A 22,293-nucleotide genomic window follows, 5' to 3' on the forward strand; every position below is an offset into this window, starting at 1 on the left:
CATGTGTTTATTTCATATACAATTAAATTTAAATGAATAAATTTACTTAAATTATAAATTAATCGTGTAAAAATAAATAAATAAATTTGTTTTTGGCATCTCTGATATCTTCACTTTTTTCATTTGAATATTCAAATGTTATCTATCTTTTAGGTGTAAATTTTTTATATATTTGTTAACTTGACATTTTGCAAAAGTATTTGCATACTACATAGTTGTATGGTACATGGTCATAGCAAGTAAGATTTTGATCCATTTCATTTGGGTATTTCAAGCATACTTTTGCAGCTCCAAATTTGGTGCGTGTTAAGATTGCATGTGAAACTACCATGTGCGTTTTCCAATATAAATTCAACATATAAAAAAAAAAAAATAAACGCAAAAACAATAATTATAATACTTTGACAAAATTACTTTTGCCTCAAAAATACTTTTTGGTATGATATTGGATTCTCCAAAAATTACTTCTACAATCTACATTTGGGACAAACTTGAATTTGGATCAGAAGCAACAAATTTGATTCTTTTAAAGTAAAAGAACTTTTGATTTGTAAACACGAAGTAAAAATAATTTTGATTGATATTTCCAAACAAATTTCATTTTATTAACATACTTTTGAATAAAAAATATCCAATCATAAACGATGTTATAATAAACTCATTTTTTATCTGACTTAAGTTTATAACATACTCTTGATTCAAACTAAAGTTTATAAGCTTTAATCAAAGTACACATGAAAGTTGTGTTTGTGTTGCAATTGAAATCTTGGTAGCATGAATTCCCAGGCACTTAAATGCAAAAGTAACGAAGAAGGTCCTTTGACAGAACGCCATTTGATGCAACTCAACATTAACACAAACATACACCAAGTGTGTTTGGATTTCCGATGGAAGGATTCCTAAAATAAGTTTGAAAGTAAAATGAGTTTGGGATCATGTTTGATTATCCCTCAAAAGTATATTTGAGAGTAAATTTTAGCATGAAAATTTGGTTTGAAAGAAGTAAAACTTGTAATACTTTTAGAAACTTAGTTTAGAAATTTTAATCCAAACATACAAATTTTTACTTTAAAGAAAAAAGTGATACATGAGGTCTTATAAAAGTGCGGTCTTTTATAATTGAAAAAACTAATAACGGCTTAAAACTCAAGGTTGAGTTATTTTACCCATGAGCCAGATGTGGGCATGTGTTATATAGTACATGATCATAGGAGGTAAGACTTTCAATTGCAACGTATTGCCCTGGTTTGTATCTAAGTAAGCAACAGTAGAGCTGAAATTTAAACCGCAAACTCATTTTTACAGAAAAAAAATGAGATTCAACCTGACTTGCTCTGGAAAGACACCATGGAAACTTGTCTAGCTGAAATGTAAGAGAAAAAAAAGAATTAGATATGGAGCATCTTATAATCATAAAGGATAGCATGATTTGAATGTAACTGACCACAAGCAGCTTTGACTTGTTATTCCATCCTCAAACCCAAAACTCTCCACGGGCAGAAGGAGCAGCAACAGTGACTCGAAGATCACTATCTTCAACTTCAATAGCTTCAAAGAAGCTAACTCCAATTCTTGTTCCGCCCGATAGCATACGAACAGAGCACACTCCATTGCAATGTTTGCAGTAATAAACAAAGAGATCGGAGTGTGGACCCTCGCTTGGATCAAACTTCCAATGATCTAAATTCACTTTCCCACGGTAGAATTCCTCACCAACCAAGCATAAAGAAAGAACGGCAATATACTACGTTTTGCTGAGAAACAAGCGAATCTGTAGGACACCAATTTAGGTCTTTAAGGAATGACCACGAATCCAATCAATTTTAATTGGTTAAGTTTATATCACATTTTATTTTATTTAAGTCTATAATTCAATTCAAATCAATCCAATAATAATCAAACAAAATTATCCGACTTATTAAAATAAAAAATAGAAAACTAATTTTAATAGTATGTAATTTAATATATTTAACTCAAAAATTATTTTCCTCTAGTTTAATATATATGAAACATGTTCCATTTCAAATAAAAAATTAAATCATAAAAATGTGATTTATTTGTCAGAGATTTTATTAAAAAAAAATACAAGTAACTTTTTTGCTTTAATATAATGATTTATATGTATATATTTTATTTTTAAAAAAATGTATATTGTTTTTAGGAGTAAAGAAAAGTATATTTAAATGTACCAAAAAAAGTATATTTAAATCACACACGGTTAAGTCTTGTTGTAATTAAATTCTGACGTTTTTCTTTACAAGAGCTTGTTTAACCAAATATCTTCTTTCAAATATATTTTGATTATATGCTTTTCTAAATTACTAATGAATATGTGAAAAAAAATATTTATTATATAAAGAATTTTATCATACATATTAAATTGGAAGATTCATACAAAGGAATAAAATTATGGAGAGAACTCCTTTTGATTTTATTTAATAATAACTAATTAAAAATGTTTATATATCAAAATGTTAAGAATGAACTTTAAAATGGTTCGCATCTATGAAATGGGATGCAATGTAGTTGGAAGTTTGCAACAAAAACAAAGATCCATAAAACTAACACGTAATACTCCATTACTCTGCATAATCGTCTTCTACCAGTCCTTTCAATTTCCACTGTTCTACTTGCACGCCATTATGATTCGTAGTTGATTTATACATATATAATTGACAGTTTTTGTTCAACCGCAAATATTGTCTATGATTACTATATATACGGAACATATATTTTACACTGCTAAGAGGTAGGCATGGAAGATGACTACCTCTCTTATTTACTTCTCCCAAACTGTTTTTCATATCATATGTTTAACATTTGCTGCTGGCATTGAGAAATAAAAAAAATCGTACAAACACAACATTACTTCTTAGCAACCCTGGACGATAGCTTAGCTATTTTTGTTTCCTTTGTCTTTAGAGCTCCAAGACTAAGTCTGCAATAAAATGAATAAATAAATAATCTGAGTCAAGATATATAGAAAAAGAATTGGGACAAAAAACTGAAAGTGGGGTTTTTATCAAAGGTTTAATTATTCATCAATAAAAAAAATTAATTACTCATTTTAGTTTCTATGCATGCATTTTAAAATCTCAACAAATGTATATATGTAGGATTAAACTTATATATAAAAAGATGAGATTTTTTATGTACAAATTTTACACCTATAACTCTCCCATAAACCACTATTTCTCTTCCATTATAACAACAACCTCTACTGTAGTATTAATTATTTAACCTCTATTATCTTTGTCTTTTATTTTTCCCTTAATCATGTCTAATTATTCAAAATAATAACTATTACTTAAAACGAACAGTTAATTGGATACGAGGTTATCAATTCATTTTGTAGGGGATGAAGTGGATCCATGTGATAGATGGAAGTTGCAAATAAAACGACGACTTTATACTTACAATCGGCATCTGTTTTGATCCAGTGTTCCTTATTCTCAGAAGAATCTTCTTCACAGCCAAGTGTAAACTGGAATGGATTCGGTTGGATCTTATACTGTCGCGTGTAATTTTCCTTTGACAGTTCTGCTCTTTTGGGCTGTATCATTAATATATCTTCCTCTGATCCCTCATTCATTGTTTTCTTCTTTTGGTATTTATCACACTTTTGTGCACCTGATGTTGAATTTTCTGGGTGAACTTTCCTGTGAAACATATGGAGAATCTGCCACCACCCATGCGCATATTAATTATGCATATATACAGTATATTGGAAAAGAAGGAAGATATATACACACACATAGATGATCACCTTATGCAGTTTTCTGTCTGCTGAAGCGGAATCAACAGTTGTGGAGGTGGAGCTTCGCATTTTTTTCTTGAGCTTTTTCTTCATGAGATGCATGGCAGATTTATCTGCTTCCTTTGGGCCAAAGTTGTTGTTTTCCTCTGCCAATTTGGTTCTCTGGAACAGCTCCCCAAGTGAAGTCCTGTGCTCCTTCTTTGCCACTGTAACTGTTGTTGTTGTTTCAGACAGTTCAATTGCTGATCCAAACAGATACCCCTGAAGTGGACAAACTGCATTTCCATTTGATTGATCTCCTTCCAACAACGTAGCTGCAGCAGGCTTCCCCCCTCCTCCGCTCAGAGTTATTATGCTTCCATGACTGCTTCTCCCACATGATATTGACGATGGCTCGTCATTATCCTCTCCCAGTACCAGAACTTTCTCTAGCTCATCGTTTATCAGCTTCAATTCATTCTCGGTCACTTCATCTTCCTTTTCGGTTATGTTCTCCAAAGAGATGGCAAACGTTGGCGTCGTTGATGCCTCCGAACCAAGAGTTCCAATTGCCAGGAACCCATGGAACAGCTCATACATAGCTCCCGCTGAATCTTCCTCATACTCATCATGATCGAATGATTTTCTTAGCTCTTTTTGATGATGACTTTGTTGTTTCACATGTTTGTAATTCCCAAAGCTTGCTTTCGGATAGTTGTGCTCCTCATCGCAAGAATTCCCTCCTGACACAAATTAATCACCATTTTATTCATTCATGCTCCACCAGTTATCTACTTTTTTTATAAACAAACTTACCGATGATCAAGTCTTTGAACGGTTCAGCGCTATTCTGGCGAAATTTTCTATGCATCCATCCAAGTAACTGCGGCAAAGAAATAATGCATCAGCACATACATGTACTTTAACTAGAAGAATACGCATCGATCCTAAAGACAATTGATCGATCTTACCTTCATCCTTAGCTTTGATAGTATTGTTGCTCAAACAAAATCTTGTGCTTAGCTAGTTTTGCCTGACAATTGTGAGGAAAAGTAAGAGAAGCTGGAACTCTATTTCATAAGATTTTCCACAACGTGTGTGGAGAGATAAAACATAGAGATACTTACAAAGATTGTTTGTTAATCTATGTCAACATTCAAGTAAGCTAGCTAATGGCTAGTGGGTCCTAAACAATGTTAATCCGATCATGTGCAAGGTCGACATAACTGTGAGGCTCATAATTTATATCCATGATTTGGTATAAATAAATTTCACTTTTCAATTCTTGTAACCATATATAATTTGTTTGGTCTCAGTCTCAGAGGTGTTCGCAACCCCATGCAGTCGAGTTGAGATTGGATACTCCAAGCCAACTTAGATGTGAGTAAAATGCCTTCCATCTCATCGGTGAAAAAACAAACAAATGACAATCTCCCAAATCTCTCTTTCATAATTCAGACACACAAGTTAGAACAGACCTTGATGCAACTGAATCATGAATTAGGAACTTTAAATTGATTTTTCTTTTGTTAAGGTCACCCGTATCCTTACTCGAGATTTATATTCAATGACTGAATTAATTAATTTATATTTTACAAAAAGTAATTAAGAGGTTTAAATTAAAAAAACATTAATATATATTAATTTAAACCTCTTAATTACTTTTTGTAAAATATAAATTAATTAATTCAGTCATTGAATTATCTAATTTTATCTTTTTTTATTATGTATATCAAATTTTACATAATTAGCAAAATGCATTATAACAGACTACCGAACCCTCTCTGTCTCTGGTATTTTAAAAAAACTGATAAAATTAACTAACATAACTATTTTTTATGGTTTGTGTAATTATGTTGTAAGTGTTTTATAGTTTCTCTCGACTACTGAAATATAAGCAACAAAAAATATGTGTTACACTAAAATATATAAGTAAATTTTACTTAATTTTTTCGTATTTAATGATAGTATCTTTAATATATCTTTGTTTAATTAGAGTTTTATTTTTAACAATTTTTTTTATCCCACACAATTAATGTAAATGAAAGTATCAAAATATAAGTCATTTTAGAGAAAAAAAATTATTCCAAATTAAATACAAGTCGTTTTACAAAATCAATACTACATTAATTTTTTTTTTCAAAATTACACTCAATCAATATTTGATGCATTAATGCAATAGTCTTTTTAATTCTTGTGAAATTTTTTTCTTAAGGCAGCAGTATTTACTCATGCATTTATATCTTTGATTAATTTCAAAATTCACTTATTTTTCCACAAGTAATATGTATATAATGGAGTTAGGTGAAGTGGAAAGATCTTAGTCCATCAAGTTTGTATAAGAATTTTTTATTATTTATGAGAAAATTTTGTATAATGAGAGTAATGAGTAGGGGTATTATTTAGTTAGAGATAAAATGATATATTAAAAAAATCACTGATATTTTTTTATGAAATTCAACAAATTAATTACTTTTCTTAATACATGTTCAACAACTTTAAACAACTTATATTTTAGAAGGGAGGTAGTATTTTAGGAAATGAACAATTTTTTCATTGAAATTATTAAAAATAATATTAACTAATTTTCTTAATGAATGTGAGTTTTTTTATCTTATGTTTCAATCCGGAAGGAGTATTAAGGGACAAAGAAAGTAACATTTTTACTTAAATTAAAATTCAAGGAAGTAGAAACAACTCAAAAAGTCTCTTCAGTATTGAATGGCTTAATCATTCTTTTAGTTTTTTAATTTGGGGGGTGTGCTTTTTTTTTTCTTTCACGTAATAAATTGATACTTTATGTTAGTTTCTAGCACTTTGTGGCTATTTTTTTAGCATTTAGTGACAGTTTTAAAATGTGTATTTAAAATGAACCAATGTTATGATTTAATTTGGAAAATCAATCAATTTTCTTGTCAAATTGATTTCAAGAACTTTTAAAATAAGTATAAAAATTGATCTTGGGTATCAAAATTAGTTTTGAACAAGATTTAATTATTGTCTAAATTTAGAGTGTGTGTTTTTTTTTACTTCCTAAAATTCAACTTTTTTTTTGTCCTATACAAAATTGATATTTTGTGTGTCATAAATTAATTTTTATTTTTAGCCGCTTGAATTTACATTTTAAAACTATCACAATCACAATGTGATAAAAACTATCAGAAAGTGCTAAAAATCACCGTAAAATACTAATTTATTATGTTAGATACTAAAAAATAATATCAAAAGTCAAGGACTGAAAAAAAAAATTAAATTTCAAGCACTAGAAAAAATACACCCCCAAATTCAAGACTAAACAATAATTAAGCCACATTGAATTGAATAACATATGATTAGAAACAATTTATTTAGGAAAAATATTTTAATTTTTTGTTTTAGTTTCATCTTTTAAATAATTACATTTTGATTCTTATAATGGGAAAAAAATATTTTTAGTGCTTATAGTTTAAAACATTTAATTTGATTCATATAGTATTGTGTTTTTTTTTTTATTTCTTTTGGTTTCTGCTGTCTAAAACCGCTTAATGTAATTACATTCTGATCCTTTAAAAACACTACGAATTAAACTAAAACTGTCTAATTTATTTGGCAGTTTTTCGCCATTAGATTTAATTTTGTAGTAGTTTTAAAAGATTTAGATTCAACTGTAATCAATTTTAGACAAAAAAAAGTAAAAAAATGTAATTATAGGAATAAAAATGTGACATTTTAAATTATAAGAATTAAAAGAATTATTATAAAAACCAAAAGAATTGTTAAACCAATTTTAAATAATTTCGTATTTATCTCTCTTCTTCCTGCATATACATCCAGCCACTTGCGTGTAAATTAATTTCTACCGAAGCATAAAAAAAATTAATTATCTACCTTGCTTGGATGCCTGTAATCACCTAGGAAAATAATGATAAGAAAAAAAACACCTAGGAAAATATTATTATCGGAACGTCTTATCGATGGTGATTGAATTATGAAGATGTGCATAGCGTTTAACATTAGCAGTACAATTATTTGAAGCTGATTAGTTCCCTTTTTTTCATAAAAGAAAAATCCCTCTTCCTGTAAAATAATTCGTATTCTCGTGGTCAGGCTTCGTTTTCACATGTAATGTTTAAAAAAGTTAGGATATCCTAGTTGGTGTAAATGAACTGATTCCAACACAATAAAAAAAATCATTTACTATTGGTTTATGGTGTGATTAGTTCTCATTATTATAACTAACGGAAAATCAAGTGTTGTCACTGTTATATGTCTACATGTGTCTATTGTGTTAGTAAAAAATTAATATAATAATTTTTAATTATAATTTTTGAATTCTGTTACACTCAGATGAAAAAATTAAAAATAAATTAGATAACACAACTAAAAATAAAAATAATTAATTATCATAGAAAAATCACAATAATCTTGACTTAAAAAAATATTTCCCCTTCTCCTTTTTTCATGAATTGTCTCCCCATGAACAATGCAATTGTTAACTATATATTTCATGAAAGATCTTTTAAATTAAGTAAAGCAGTAGGTAGTAATCAACAAAAGAAATAAAATATAGAAAAATATGTAAAAATGAGTTGGAATAAAAAAAAAAAGAGATAAAGATTAATTCTTAAGACTTTGTATCCTGTTTATGCCATTCACAAGAAAAACCAACTTTGCAATTTACCCATTCCCCCACACCACAATTCTTCTTCTTTAATTTTTATTCTCAATTTCTAGTCTTTGTATAAATAAATAATTGTACCATAAAAATAATTAGATAAATAAAAATGAAAGATAAGATATAAATGAAATAATGGAGAGTGGTTACCTAATTTTGATTAGTAAGTCAATTTTAATTAGTATAATATTGTGTTGTTACTATAAAAATTAACTTATTAGGATAAAAATGAGGGACAAAACAAAATAAAAAAAACAAGAGATTAAAGAGTATTAATTATTATTATTACTACTTCAATATTATTAATGATAAAATAGTCTAAAAAATATAGAGACCAAAACCAGCCAAAAAGAATTGTATTCATTTTATATATGTTTGTATATTGGTATAAATTTGAGTAAATTGTAGTCTTTTCTCTTAACAAATGTGATATTACCACTACCATTTTCTATTATATTTAAAATAATAAAATTATACAGTTTAATCTATTTAACTTAACATCGTTAAAGTAAATTGGTCTTTCATCTTCTAGGACACGCATGCAATAATTTATCATAGAGAGAGTATTGATTTGTTGTTGAAACGTTCAATTAATCTCGGTATTTATAACGAGACTGGAACTTGGGAGTTTGAAAGCACAATTTTACTAAAGAGTTTTGAAAGGGTCAGGAGCGTTAATTTTGGCTGATCAAATACAATTAAAAATAAGAAATTTTATTTCCACCAAATGAAAATATATGTGGGTGAACACAAGGGCTGCCAGCTTACGAAGTTTATAACGGTCCTAGGCCTAGCACATTCACTTTGAATAATTTTGCCTTCTATAGGGTGAAACACAATTTTCATTTTCCCCTTACTTATGTAAGAATTATTTGCTACGAAAATAATGTATGGTGAATGGCCACTATCTACACTTGCATGTAGAAGTATGAAACTGTACGTTGCAACAAAAAAAGGCGAAGTACATATCTCGTTTGAAAACCTCTGCGAAACTAATAATAGGAAGGTTTAAGGCTTTTATCCGACAAGAGGAGGATATATCTATAGCTCTATAGGGAGCACTGAGAAGCATAATCACCGTTTGATCCTTGAATTTAATATGAAAGCCAAACTTGCATTGTGGTATTTTTGCGAGTGCCGTGTTATAACATTCTATTCTTTGTTGTCTACATGTCATTTAACTCTACTGAAGCATGTGAGTACAAACATATATGCCCTCAACCAGGGGCCTCAAACTACTGTACATCGATTCCAACTTGGATCTCATTTTATATGAATATCATGTGGAGAAATAATGACAACCACAACAAACATATGAAAAAGTCACTTCTTTAATCTTCTAACATGATGCTCGTAGTCCAGATTTAACTGCTTTGTTAACCCACTTGTGGCTATGAATGAACATTGATTTGATACCGGACATTAGTATTTTTATATTTTTTTCCTTGCATGGTTGGTTAACAACACATATGGATAAAGTTTCTTTAGCCTCCACAGAAGGATTCCACAATTTTTTGACAAACAATATTCACATTATATATATATATATATATATATATATATATAATACCTCAATCTTACCTATTATTATATATTGTTATTATTTGGCTGAAAAAGAGGGGTTTCTTAATTTGGTTTACCAATCCACTGGGTGATTAGGGGACTGAGTTGAAAGGGTGGCAAAAAAATGATCGTTTGAGCAACATACATATGCAGTTGCGTGTTTCCCATTCAATGATAGCGAGTTAATGGTGGGATGCTATATTGGAAAAGTTCACGTAAATTGCCAAAGACACAGAGATACAAAATTGGCGTGAATACAATACAGAGTCAGGCGGATATTGGTGAACAGAATCGTGTGTGATGATAACATTGGCCATAGGAAATTAGTTTTGTATGGCACTATATATATGCACAATTAATGTGGTTCTTTGAGATCCTTATTCATTAATCGTGCATTCTGCAATAGCTATGCGTCAAAAGGTGGCACTAATTTTATTCAATTATTTAGCCATACCCTGAGTCTGGTTACTGGTTAGCTATTTAAAGAATGCTGGAATCTTTTTTGGAAATTACAGTGACGCCTCAGTCAGATTGAGTTTGAGGATTACTCATTTGTTCTTTTGAGCAGGTTTTTTCCTAATTTAATTTTACCCTTTATACAATTTTAAGATATTAAATATAGGATGTGAAAAAATATAAGGCTGACTCATTCATGAGGAAAAGAGAGAAATTGTGGATTTAAATATATTTTATATATCTAACAAAACTAACAAATTAATATTTAGATGTTGAGGCATGAAGTTATAAGATTGATGTAAGGGGAAAAGAAGGAAGAGAAATATAGTAAGGACATGTTGCAAAAGGCATGGAGTAGTTGTCAAGTTTCAACTATTTAGAAAGTACTAGATAACCCAAGAATATAATGCATAATCTCAAAATACAATATTTGGTCCGTGATTAACTTTGACTCAGTGGCCGGTCCCAATGAAAAAGTATGGGAATCTCACGACGTCCCTCCACATACTTCCATATCCCAGGCCATGCAATACCTCCACGAATGGTACACAGTTTCTAACTCGAGAGTCTCTGCTTCAACTTGGACAAAACCACGTTCTGGTTTCTTCAAACTGAACGTGGATGCCTCGATTTTTCAACCTCAAAATTCCTTCGGTGCTGGCTTAGTACTACGAGACAGTTGTGGATGCTTTATTCAAGCTAAACCAAGAGAGGCTGAAGCCATGCATGGCACTTCTTTCTGTAACGCAATGGTTACTAAACATGAATTTACAGAACATAATCATCCAAGTTCACTGTCAAGCCGTTGCGGATGGGTAGGCATTACAGAGGTTCACAGCCAACCAACCAACTTCTCCATATTCTTGCATGGACATCTCGATTTTATTCACACTTCCATTCTAAATGAAATGCAATTCTCCATTTAAAGATGCAATTTTACTCAAAGGAATGGTCGCGTTTAACACTCTCTAGTACTTTATTTTTAGTTAAAACTTATTTAAAATTACAAATTTAAATAATTTTTACTTTTCATTTTTTTTCTGGTTTGAATGTAAGATCCACTAAAATTTCCATTTCAATAAATTCTAACAAAGAAAATATTAGAGTGTTGCAAAGCATTCCTTCTTATTTTATTACTTAACTGGAATTCCAACTTTAATTAAAAAATATTAAACACAAACTGTATTTAATTCTTGTTCAACAAAACAAACTAACTTAATCCAATAATTAATAAATTGAATTAAAAAAATCACAAATAACTTGTTTATATTCTATTCTGTTGTATACATATACCAATAGTCTCAAATTCCCTCAAATTCATACTCATAACATATACCCCATTGTCTTTTGATTCATTAGAGTTATTAGACGAGACGAATATTGTCAACTAGTTTTATAACACACTCTAGTACACTTTTTATTATTTGATAAATTTAATGTGTATTCTACAAAATAATAATATAAATCATCAAACAAAGTAAAACTCACTATTTAGAAATACTCGTATAAATTTAATAATAAAACGTGTTAAAAAGAATACATGACTGATACTAACAGTTTTTATAACATACCATGGATTGAAAATTTATTAAAACTTACAATGTCAAGTAAGTCTCCCTTAATTTAGTAATCTCACATAATTTCATAAATATTAAGAGTATAATAAAGAAACATGTTAAAAATGTAAGAAAATATTCTCCTAACATTTCTCAAGAGTATATTAAAATATGTATTTTTGACATTTTCATTAAAATTACGTGTTCTATTTATATATCCTGCTAAAGCATCACGAACCTCACATAATTTCATAATTTTTAATGAATTTCAGCCATAAGAAAAATTGTTTTGTGAAAATGTATAAGAAAAATTGTTAAAAATGTAATAGAAAATGTTTTCCTAACATTTTTCAATAGAATAATAAAAAAATGTATTTTTAATATTTCTCATCTAAATTATTACAAGTTCTATTGATGGCCCGCTAAAGCATCACGAGAAGCATTTAAAGAAGTTTTATTCTTTCCAAATTCAACTAAATGAATTCCACATTTGATCATGCATCTTGTAGAAGACTCCAATAATTCTCTGGCCATCCAATTCCTCATGGAAACTGCACTTCGGCTTAAGGAGATACCATTCAAATGGCCCATTAAATTTTCTAACCCGACAACAACTCAAATCAGAATACATGTGGCTGCTAAAAGTTTGTTGGTTCAGTATGAAAATAAGGAGTTACTGAACATATCTTAAGAATAGTCAAACAAAAATTTCAAGAAAGCTAGAGTTTCTTCTTCCCCACCCCTCTTTCCATTCTCAATCTCAACAAGTTAATAGAAAGAATAACCAACAAAATTACACAAGAACCACCTCAAGCAATTGGAAGCTCACCACAGTCACTAATGGTCACCTTCTTTCTAGGACGGTCACCCCTATCTGTCTCCTGTGATTCGATCAACCTAACAATGGCCATGCCTTCCAAAACTTGGCCAAATACCACATGCCTCTGATCCAGCCAAGGTGTCTGCCAACTCATCAAACAAGTTTATTATGTCAAGACTCAAAACCAAGGAATACAAACAATATCAACCTTATTTTACCAGACAAGTAGATATTAAGAGTTTTTAATATTTCATCATAAATATTAATCAAATGTTAGGTTGTGATGATGTTTTTTTTTTATCTTGGGAGCTGGGTTTTCCAAGTTGCGGTGTGTGATCTTGTGTGATCTGGTCTGCCCTGAATGCATTTCAGCCTTTCGTTTTCCCCTAAATTGGTGTATTCTCCCCCATTCTAATGCAGCCCACCCCATTCTATCTGCCTCTTCGAATCAATCATTATCTCTCCCTCTCGTCTCTATCAATCCCTTGGTTCTGATTTCTGAATTTGTTTTTTGCTGTGCATTCAGACTTGCTGTGACTGTGAGCACACTGGCTGTCTTGCACTCTGATTTCTGAATCTCTCAAATCTCGATTCTCTCTGCCATGAGTGCTAGTAGACTAATAGTGGATGTTATGGACTTATGTTTATGAAATTTCAGTTTTAACTTTACATTTAGGTAGGATCTTATGATCTATGTTTTACGAACTTGTTAAGTAGACTCTCAATCTTGACAACATTGATTAAAATTGCTATTTTCTATGTTGCACGGAAAAATAGGCAAATGTTGGTGACAGTGGAGATGAGGCTCATTTGACATGCATAGTTGCACAAGAAGCATGTGAGTTTTTTAAAGGCAGGAATCATAAAGTTAGAAAAAAAGCATATTTGTAATTTAATCCTCTTGTGTGGCTTGGTGTTATGAAGAAGAGAAATATACCTTGACAGTGCATATAAAAAACTGACTCCCATTTGTGTTGGGACCTGCATTTGCCATGCTGACAACTCCCGGTCCAGTGTGAGACACTAGAGATATTGTATAGTAGATATCAGCATAATTTATTAAAGAGCATTGAAATTGAAAGCAGGAAGGGAAGTGAGTGACTGACAATTAAAATTCTCATCTTTGAAAGTACGACCATATATACTTTTGCCTCCAGTTCCCTACAAGGAAGGGAAGGAAATTAGAATGAATCGAAAATGAGAAAGCAAAGCATACAACATTAAAACATACATACATTTCCTTTGTCAAAGTCTCCTCCTTGAATCATGAAATCCTTGATGACACGATGGACGGTAGAACCCTTATATCCAAAGCCCTTCTCGCCAGTACAAAGGGCACGGAAGTTCTCAGCCGTTTGGGGGACATCGTCGCCGTACAGTCCAATCACAATCCGTCCCACAAACTTCCCAACTGGATTTCCAATACTCACGTCGAAGTATACTTTCTGAGTCACTTTTGACTGCACACTCACTGCCTCCTCCTCCTCCTCAGAAGAAGAAGAACTCGAACTCGCCCGAACCCTTCCAATTCCAATTCTCACACTCACTGCCACTCCAGAACAACCGCCAAACCCCCGCATAACCTTAAGCTTATTGGGATTAGGGTTACACTTACGGAGCTGCAAACTTTTGCTTTCTCCAACATTTGGCTGACAACACAAATTAATCCTATCATTAATCATAATACTAACAATAACAATATTCAATTCAACAAAAACTAATTACCAGTCTCAGTGTTGCAGTTGTAGTTGCAAATGCAGCCGCCATGGCCATGGATTCACTGTAGCTAACCCCGCCACTGCTACTCCAAGAGGATTGATATTTTTTCTCAATTCTTAGACTCAACTCTGCCACATTTTAAATTACTATCATATCCCTCCAACTAACCTTACTACTGCCTCATGCCTCATCAGTTAGCTGAAAATTTGTAAGGTGTAAGTTTATAAATTAACTGGTTTAGTATAAAATTAATTGATAACTTAACTAAATAGATGTTAAATGATATAAAAAGATATGTTTAATATTTATAATATTTAAATTTATTTTTAATAAGTTATCATCTTAAAAAAAAAAAAAGGATAATAACTTTATGATATAAAAGAATAGTAAATGTCTGGTGAGTTTACTAAATATTGATTAAAATCAATTTTTAATAAACTAATATTGTCTTAAATCAAACTTTTCCAGCAGTTGTTGGTGTCTTGTCTGCTTTAGTAATGGATATGCAGCTTAGTTAGTTTTCTTTTGTCTGTTGCTTTGTTTCCTCCTGTTATAAAAATCTTTTTTTTTAAAAGAATAATTAAATTAAATAAATTCCCTATAAGCTTTTATCTACCTTATAAGTTAGATTATTTTTTACAATATATTCAACTAGTTTATGAAAACATAAGCTTGAAGTAGCTTATATACATAACATAAACTATTAAAATAAACTTGCATATAAAACATTTTAGTCAAAATAACATCTAAATTAGTCAAAAAGAGTTTATAAATTTCTCAAAAATCTTATCAAACACATTATAAGTCATAATCAAGAGATACGTAATAATTTCTTGAAGGTAAATTTTTTTAACTTTTTATTATAGTTGTGAATATAACCATGAAATTCTACTGAAATTAAATATGATACAATAGATAGAGATTACCTACAGTTTATACAAGAAAATATAAAGCATGACTTTCATTTTTTTATTATTTTTACTAAAATTGTAACTTTTTATATATGACTTCCTACTTTATTTTTTAAAATGTTTTTTTTTTCTCATTATCATTTAATGAAATGCATAATTTTTCACTTTTATGATAAATATTTATAAAATTTATAATAATATTTATTATATACTTATAAATACTTTTTTATTTATAATCAATTTAAAAAATAAAGTCATTTTACCACATCCACATAAACTCATCGTTCTAGAAAATGTTTAGAACATTGTTTTCCTCTTTAACAAATGAGAGTTAAAAACTTAAAATGATTAATTAATGCTTTTATTAAGAATTTTTTTTTATTTTCGTCATTAGGCTATGTTTTAGTAAGTCTTTTTAGGAAATTATAAGTTGATTTGAGTAACTTAAGTTTTTTTTTTGTCAAAATAAACTTATTTGGTACATGAGTTTATTATAGTAGCTTATTTTGATAAGTTACTTTAAGTAGCTTATGAAAAATAAGCTCTTTTTTTCTTTTCAATTTTTTTCAAATTTTTTACTCTTTTATCTAATTTTTACTTTTCATCTTTTGTTGGTGATTACTTCTTTTTTTCTTATCTTATTCTTTATTAATTAAAAAAACTCTTGTATCTAATTTTATATTTTTTAACTTATTAATTGTCATCACTACATCACTACATTAGAAATTCTTTTAATCATATCAATACTTACTTACAATTCTTTTATAATAATGCAAGTCATATACTTTAAAGTTCATGCAAATTAAAAAAATGAATGTTTAAGAAAAATTACAAAGAAAAAAAACTTTTTTATTTTTTGTTTTACAATAATATTATTAATAAAGTACTTAAATGTTAAAAAATAATTTTAAACAATATAATTTTAATAATTTAATTTAATTTTACTTTTCAAAAAGAATGAAAAAAAATTAATTTTATCATTTTTTATAATACAAAATTTAAAAAATATTATCCTACTTTTTAAGATTAAAAATAAATTAAATATGTGATTTAACATTTATTAGTTAACTTATCAATTAACCTTTGAGATTTTGACATAATTTCTTTTTGAAAAGCTAAATAATATTCAAAGATCCAATGGCCAGATCATGATTACACTGTCATATGCTTATAAGCATCTAACAGTGGACGCCTCTCGGAAACAAGTTCATTGGATACATGAAGCGCTTATTCATAGACAATACTTGATAAACAACGTACAGTCAAATTATGTTTACTGGTTGGTAATTTTATGCCTGTTTTGCCTTCGAATTAAAATAACTTGTTCCTTTGATCTTGTCCAAGTATGTAACAGTTCCTTGTTGTATTTTGTGAACATCCATGACTAATTGGTTCTCATATGGTATCTCTGCAACATGCTAAAAAATTTGCAAATAAGTGGTAGTGGAGAAGTAAAAAGGTGTGATAGAAAGAAATGCAAATTCAGCATGTGAATTCCAGTATTGAGTTGTGTTGCAGCATCTCTTGTTTGAATAAGCAAGCGAGGAGTAGAGTTCATGATTTGCCTAATCTCGAACCAGATTCTGATGCGGCCTTGGGGTGTATTGTGGTACTTGTGATAAACTGATAATTATCCTTTTGAGTGGTTGGAGTGGCCCAGGATGGTGGCCATGGTTGAGTGGGTTAAGCAAGCTCGCAAACCCAGTAAGTCAACTGCTCTAGGCATCCCAGAAAATATCTTCTACCAAGACATTCACTGGGGAAGCAGAAGTCCTTTTGAAGTCCCCTGCTTACACCGGAGTGAATGAGTTCAATCCCACAAAGCAAAGTAGAGAGCTATGGACGTACGTACGTAGCTGCATGTTAATAATTCCTGGGAGTAAGATTGTCCGATAGCTTTGATTTTATCCTCTTCAATCACTTGCTGCTCCTCGTCCATCGTTATGATCATAGATAGCACCGTGCAACACACTCACCAACCACCTCTTTTTCCTCCTCTCTCTCCATCATCATCATCCCCCCACTCCTCTCTCTTGTCTCAATCTCTTACCAATTGTTATTTTAGATATATATATAAAAAATAAATTTAATTATCACTCAAATAGTTTTAATTTTAATTGTATTTTATTTTTAAAATTAATTAAAATTCTATTTTCTATCAAACCAAACTAAATTTCTGTTGTATTCAAAGTAATTATTAATTATAAAATATCATTTAGGAAAAATGTATTTTATATACCATTGGTGATGTATGTATCTTAAATATTAATAATGAACATAATAAAGTTTCATAATATATATTTTTAACAATATTTGAAATAATCACCTTTTTTTTGTTTAGTAACTTGTACTAATAAATTTCATTTATATGGAAAGCTAAATATCTAATAAATATATTATAATTGAACAATATAACATTTAACAATTATCTGTGATGATTATACATATATCATAGTTATAAAGTTATAATATTTAACACTAGTGTACGTCATTTTTTATCACTTGTAGATGGATTGAAACTAAGTAACAATATGCATTCTTAATTACATGTTTCACATTATTTACATTAAAAAAAATACATATTTTGAATGTAAAATAAAGATATGTAAATTAACTATAAAAAAAAAGAATTACTTAAAAATGACAAAAAATTTCAAGGATATACTCAAATAATTTGGACTTGCATTACACTAGTCATTGGAAAATCATGATCTTACACTTTTGAGTGAGCAAAGCATACTAAATTTCGAGGATATATTCAAATCATTTGAACTTGTATCTAACTAGTACTGGAAAATCTCTGTCCAAAAAAAAAAACTAGTACTGGAAAATCATGATTCGATGGTTTTACGTATGGCTTTGTCATGTTCCAGTCTTGCTGAACAGCTAGAATCAATTCATGAATCTATGGATAAATATGGCATTTCAGCAATTAGTTCATTCTTGGAGTGCAAAAAGGTGAATTTACTTTTTCTGATTCTCTTGCATCTATATTTCTTTATTTGACTTCAAGGTTTGACACTGGAATAAACTAATAGGAATAAGATGTTAGATAACCCATGATGGAACAATTAGTTAGTTAGTGAGTTAGCTAGTTAGGGGATGGAATACTTAGAAAATTATTAGTTGCATCTTTAGTCTCTCAGGTATTGCAATTGTGCCATTTTAGTTCCCTATGTTTCAACTGTGATAATTGGGTCCCTCAATATTTCTCCCATTCATAATCAAGTTCCTCCAATGATTATACATATATCATAGTTATAAAGTTATAATATTTAACACTAGTGTACGTCATTTTTTACCACTTGTAGATGGATTGAAACTAAGTAACAATATGCATTCTTAATTACATGTTTCACATTATTTACATTTAAAAAAAATACATATTTTGAATGTAAAATAAAGATATGTAAATTAACTATAAAAAAAATTACTTCCCACATTAATTAATATAGTACAATCATGTTCTTCTTCTAGTCATAGACGTAGCATTACCACCAAATAAATCATCAATTAAAAGTTCAATGTCCTCGGGATGATATTTGATATACTTGTCAATATGTCTAGTTGATTCTAAATGTTGTTTGAATCTTCCAACAAAGGAGCGATATGCTGGGATCACCAAAGTTGAAATCGAAACCCTGAGTTCGGACTGGAGTTGCTCATCGCTCACCATCCAAGTACACTGAGTTTTGTGTATCTCTTCAAACATGGAATTGAAGCACTTAAACCTTTCCTTCACAAGTTGTTTGGACACCTTGTTCCTAGTCCCCTGCAAACCCTCTGGCTTAAGGCACTGCAATATCTTACTCCAAGTTTCTCTTTGATAACACTTATGGTACAACCTCAACCCCGATTGTCTCCTCCTACACCAATTGTCACCCATCAATTCATGAAGCTCTACACACCCTTTGACCTTTTGCACTATGTATCTCTTATTGTTCATTAGAAAAAAATAGTGCAAAGCAAGATCCCTGTACAACTTTGATTTCCTTTCTAAGTTTGCATCCAAAAGGTCCATGATGGTTATCAATTGAAGTGCAAAAGGTGAATTCTTGGGCATCCCTACATCTTCCACTTCCTCATGGATGGATTTGTGATTTTGAATCTCAATCCCTTCAATGTTGGCACCTTGACCTTGTGTGAATACTTGCTCCAAGGTATCTTTGTACTCACATGCATATTTAAGATAGTTCATAACATAACGAGTTAAGGGGTGAACTGCACCATTAGGGACAGGAATCCTTTCATTATCATTCTTGATAGAGGTTTTCAAATCACAAAACATGGCCACAATAGCCTCTATTATCATGTCCTTTGTAGTGCTTGTCTCGTATGCTAACTCTTTTGCACACGACTCCAAATAAGAACCCCCAACAATGTCTTCCCTCAAAGTCTCGTACATATCCAGGAATTTGAATAGTTTCTCTGCTGACCATTTCGTTAAAACTGCACCTTGTGCAAAGTTAAGTAAACGAATGATGACATATCGTGCAAGATCACCAAACAATTTTTGAGATATAGAAGGTTGATTGGGGAAGATAGAGTCATAAAGCCTTTGTTCAGCGTTGAAAAGCACGGTGGTGCAATGCCAAACCACTTGGTTCCATGTTGCAATTTCTCCTTCGAGTGATTCCCATGGCATTTTGTACACATCTTCCATTTTCATGTTCCTATGCCCAAATCTTTGCAATGCAGTTGTAAAAGCACTTCGCCTAAAATTGGCAAAAGTCATGCAACATTCGATCTGGTAACCGGTTGTGATCATGGTAGTGGTGATCTTGTTTAAAATGGAAATTTTTTGTGAGGAGAAATTAAAAGGGAAGTCATGGTTATCCTGATCTTGTTCCAAAAAAGGGGACTTAGAGGGAATGAGAGATAAATCAGAACGAGAACCAAAGGAGAATGATTTCTTTGGTGCTTTTTGTTTGGGTTCCTCTAGAAGAGAACAGAGGTCTTTCTCTAACAGGGACATTGCTTTTTCTAGGACAGAACTAGTTTGGTCCAAGGCAATATCACATGTATCGCAAGTGGAAAGCTTGAAGATGCGTTCCACAACATTTAGGAAGGACTTGTCATCTTCTGGCTCTTCCCCTAACTTTTTTCTCCCATCGTTGTATTTATCCACAATACGCTCTAACAATTTGGGCAACACATGAACACAATCAGGAACATGATCCCCACCACTACGGAGAAAAGTATCAACATCCTCCACAACTTGCAACACCTCCTCCTTTTCCCCTTCCCTTATCCCAATATCATCGTTTCTTGATGACATGGCCATCACCTTTTTGCATTAATTTTTGTTTATTGCTGTCCTTTTTATATTTTCAATCGAATATGGGGTTTGAGCGACAAACTCAAGAGAAACTCCACATTTGAGGTGAGATATATACAAATAAAGCAATTCCTTTTTCATTTTTTTTTTCATTTCATTGCTCACCTCTCCACATCCAAATCTAAATCTAAGGATTGGATTGAAAAATGAAATGACAAAGGTGTATCCTATCTCTAGTTGCTAATTGGAATGCCGATTTGATCTTCTTAATTTGTCGGCCTAATCTATCTTGATGTATTTTTCTTTTCTATTTTTTTTATTTTACTTTCCAGTTATTTTTGTGGAGGTGGCTTGCTGTGTCTTAACCACTAACCCAAATAGGAAGGCATTCCGTTATGTGGTCAATGTTTACATGTCTTAATTATTGCCACATTCTTACTTTTAGTTTTGTCTTTCTATATTTTTACTGAATGTTGTTAGCCTACAAAATTAAATTATATATGTTTTTGTTCAAAGTTTAAGGTCCACCCTCCAATTACTTAAAATTGTTTAACAACATACAAAACACTATTTACAACTTTGGGGAAGAATGCTAGTATACATATTTTATTTCTATCACTAATAGATAGAACTCAAGCAATTTTCATCTTCATAATTAGGCCCTTTAACGTTGTTTCCCCCGGGCGCATGTGTTTGTGTGTTTGTTTTTCCTGCTAAAAAACAAAGGCTATATAGCATGCAGATGTAGATCGATGTTTAGAAAATGCATTCCATGATAATGATATAAGCAAATATAGCTGGTAAGTATGTTTTGACTATTTTAAGAACATGCATTTAATATTTTCCATCCATTTATGTTTTTTATAGAAATTTTGTGGCATATTTATGAAGTTCAAGGTACTAACTTTTAAATGTGTTGCATATTCTATTAGGAGCGCGCCCATTACTTTTCCTGGCGTTTTAGGATTCTAATTTGATGGCAAATGAAGTTATTATTTACTATTTTTTATACTAAAGTGATGGTCTAAGAAATATTGATGATAATAGATTAGAGTGGATCAATTGTTGTAATCTTCATCATCTACAACATTGCAAAGCAAATAACTTGAAAATGCTAAGGTAGAAGAGTTAAACCTATCTTTACCTTATCACTTTCTTGAAATTCAACTATCAATGGAAACAAGTTGTAGAGTAAGTACTATTAATCATTGTGATGATAGACCTAAGAAATTCCCATCATGAGCCCAATTGTTATGACCTGTCAGGATTATATATTAATTTTAAAATAAAATATATTTTTAATCCTTATACTTTCTGTGAAATTTAATTTTAGTCCTTGAAATTTAATTTTAATTAATTTGATCTTAAATCTTTATAAAGTAGTAATTTTCGTTCTTTCTCAAGAAAAAATTTGTTTGTGAAGAAGAATAAAATAATTATTTTTTGAAAGTTTAAGATCAAACTAATCAAAATTAAAATACAAAAACTAAAACCATATTTTACCATTTATCTCATGTCCAGTTATTAGGAATTACATTGTGATCTAGACAGATCAATAATACATGTCCAAAGCTCATGACTAAATAACACTATATTAATA

The 22,293-nt window shown here is 30.3% G+C and overlaps 3 protein-coding genes across 3 annotated transcripts; all 3 read right to left on the bottom strand.

Annotated features, from left to right (window-relative positions):
• Positions 1 to 2,732: 2,732 nt before the first annotated feature.
• Positions 2,733 to 4,847, bottom strand: LOC102661485 (protein LAZY 1). The gene is made up of 5 exons (XM_006589739.3): positions 4,708 to 4,847; positions 4,553 to 4,619; positions 3,767 to 4,479; positions 3,418 to 3,679; positions 2,733 to 2,938 (listed from the first exon to the last, which is right to left on the bottom strand). The coding sequence occupies exons 1-5, from the start codon at positions 4,711 to 4,713 to the stop codon at positions 2,919 to 2,921; spliced, it is 1,068 nt and encodes a 355-aa protein (XP_006589802.1). The 5' UTR covers positions 4,714 to 4,847; the 3' UTR covers positions 2,733 to 2,918.
• A 7,652-nt stretch (positions 4,848 to 12,499) lies between these two features.
• CYP23 (peptidyl-prolyl cis-trans isomerase CYP23) lies at positions 12,500 to 14,665 on the bottom strand. The gene is made up of 5 exons (NM_001357109.1): positions 14,511 to 14,665; positions 14,021 to 14,434; positions 13,892 to 13,946; positions 13,723 to 13,808; positions 12,500 to 12,927 (listed from the first exon to the last, which is right to left on the bottom strand). The coding sequence occupies exons 1-5, from the start codon at positions 14,556 to 14,558 to the stop codon at positions 12,775 to 12,777; spliced, it is 756 nt and encodes a 251-aa protein (NP_001344038.1). The 5' UTR covers positions 14,559 to 14,665; the 3' UTR covers positions 12,500 to 12,774.
• A 4,081-nt stretch (positions 14,666 to 18,746) lies between these two features.
• Positions 18,747 to 21,418, bottom strand: LOC100784339 (exocyst complex component EXO70B1). The gene has a single exon (XM_003535753.3). It carries the CDS (start codon positions 20,697 to 20,699, stop codon positions 18,876 to 18,878), a length of 1,824 nt encoding a protein of 607 aa, XP_003535801.1. The 5' UTR covers positions 20,700 to 21,418; the 3' UTR covers positions 18,747 to 18,875.
• Between the last annotated feature and the right edge of the window lie 875 nt (positions 21,419 to 22,293).

Source organism: Glycine max, chromosome 10, assembly GCF_000004515.6.
Source record: "Glycine max cultivar Williams 82 chromosome 10, Glycine_max_v4.0, whole genome shotgun sequence".
Taxonomy (NCBI): domain Eukaryota; kingdom Viridiplantae; phylum Streptophyta; class Magnoliopsida; order Fabales; family Fabaceae; genus Glycine; species Glycine max.

What these genes read in the sequence shown, in the direction of transcription:
- CYP23 (NM_001357109.1), bottom strand. Translation starts at nt 14,558, where the DNA reads ATGGCCATGGCGGCTGCATTTGCAACTACAACTGCAACACTGAGACTG. An exon ending in CAACTGCAACACTGAGACTG is followed by an intron (nt 14,435 to 14,510) that starts GTAATTAGTTTT and finishes TTGTGTTGTCAG; the next exon opens with CCAAATGTTGGAGAAAGCAA. An exon ending in GAGACTTTGACAAAGGAAAT is followed by an intron (nt 13,947 to 14,020) that starts GTATGTATGTTT and finishes CCTTCCTTGTAG; the next exon opens with GGAACTGGAGGCAAAAGTAT.
- LOC100784339 (XM_003535753.3), bottom strand. Translation starts at nt 20,699, where the DNA reads ATGGCCATGTCATCAAGAAACGATGATATTGGGATAAGGGAAGGGGAA.
- LOC102661485 (XM_006589739.3), bottom strand. An exon ending in GTTCAAAGACTTGATCATCG is followed by an intron (nt 4,480 to 4,552) that starts GTAAGTTTGTTT and finishes AATTTGTGTCAG; the next exon opens with GAGGGAATTCTTGCGATGAG. An exon ending in GATCAAAACAGATGCCGATT is followed by an intron (nt 2,939 to 3,417) that starts GTAAGTATAAAG and finishes ATTTTATTGCAG; the next exon opens with ACTTAGTCTTGGAGCTCTAA.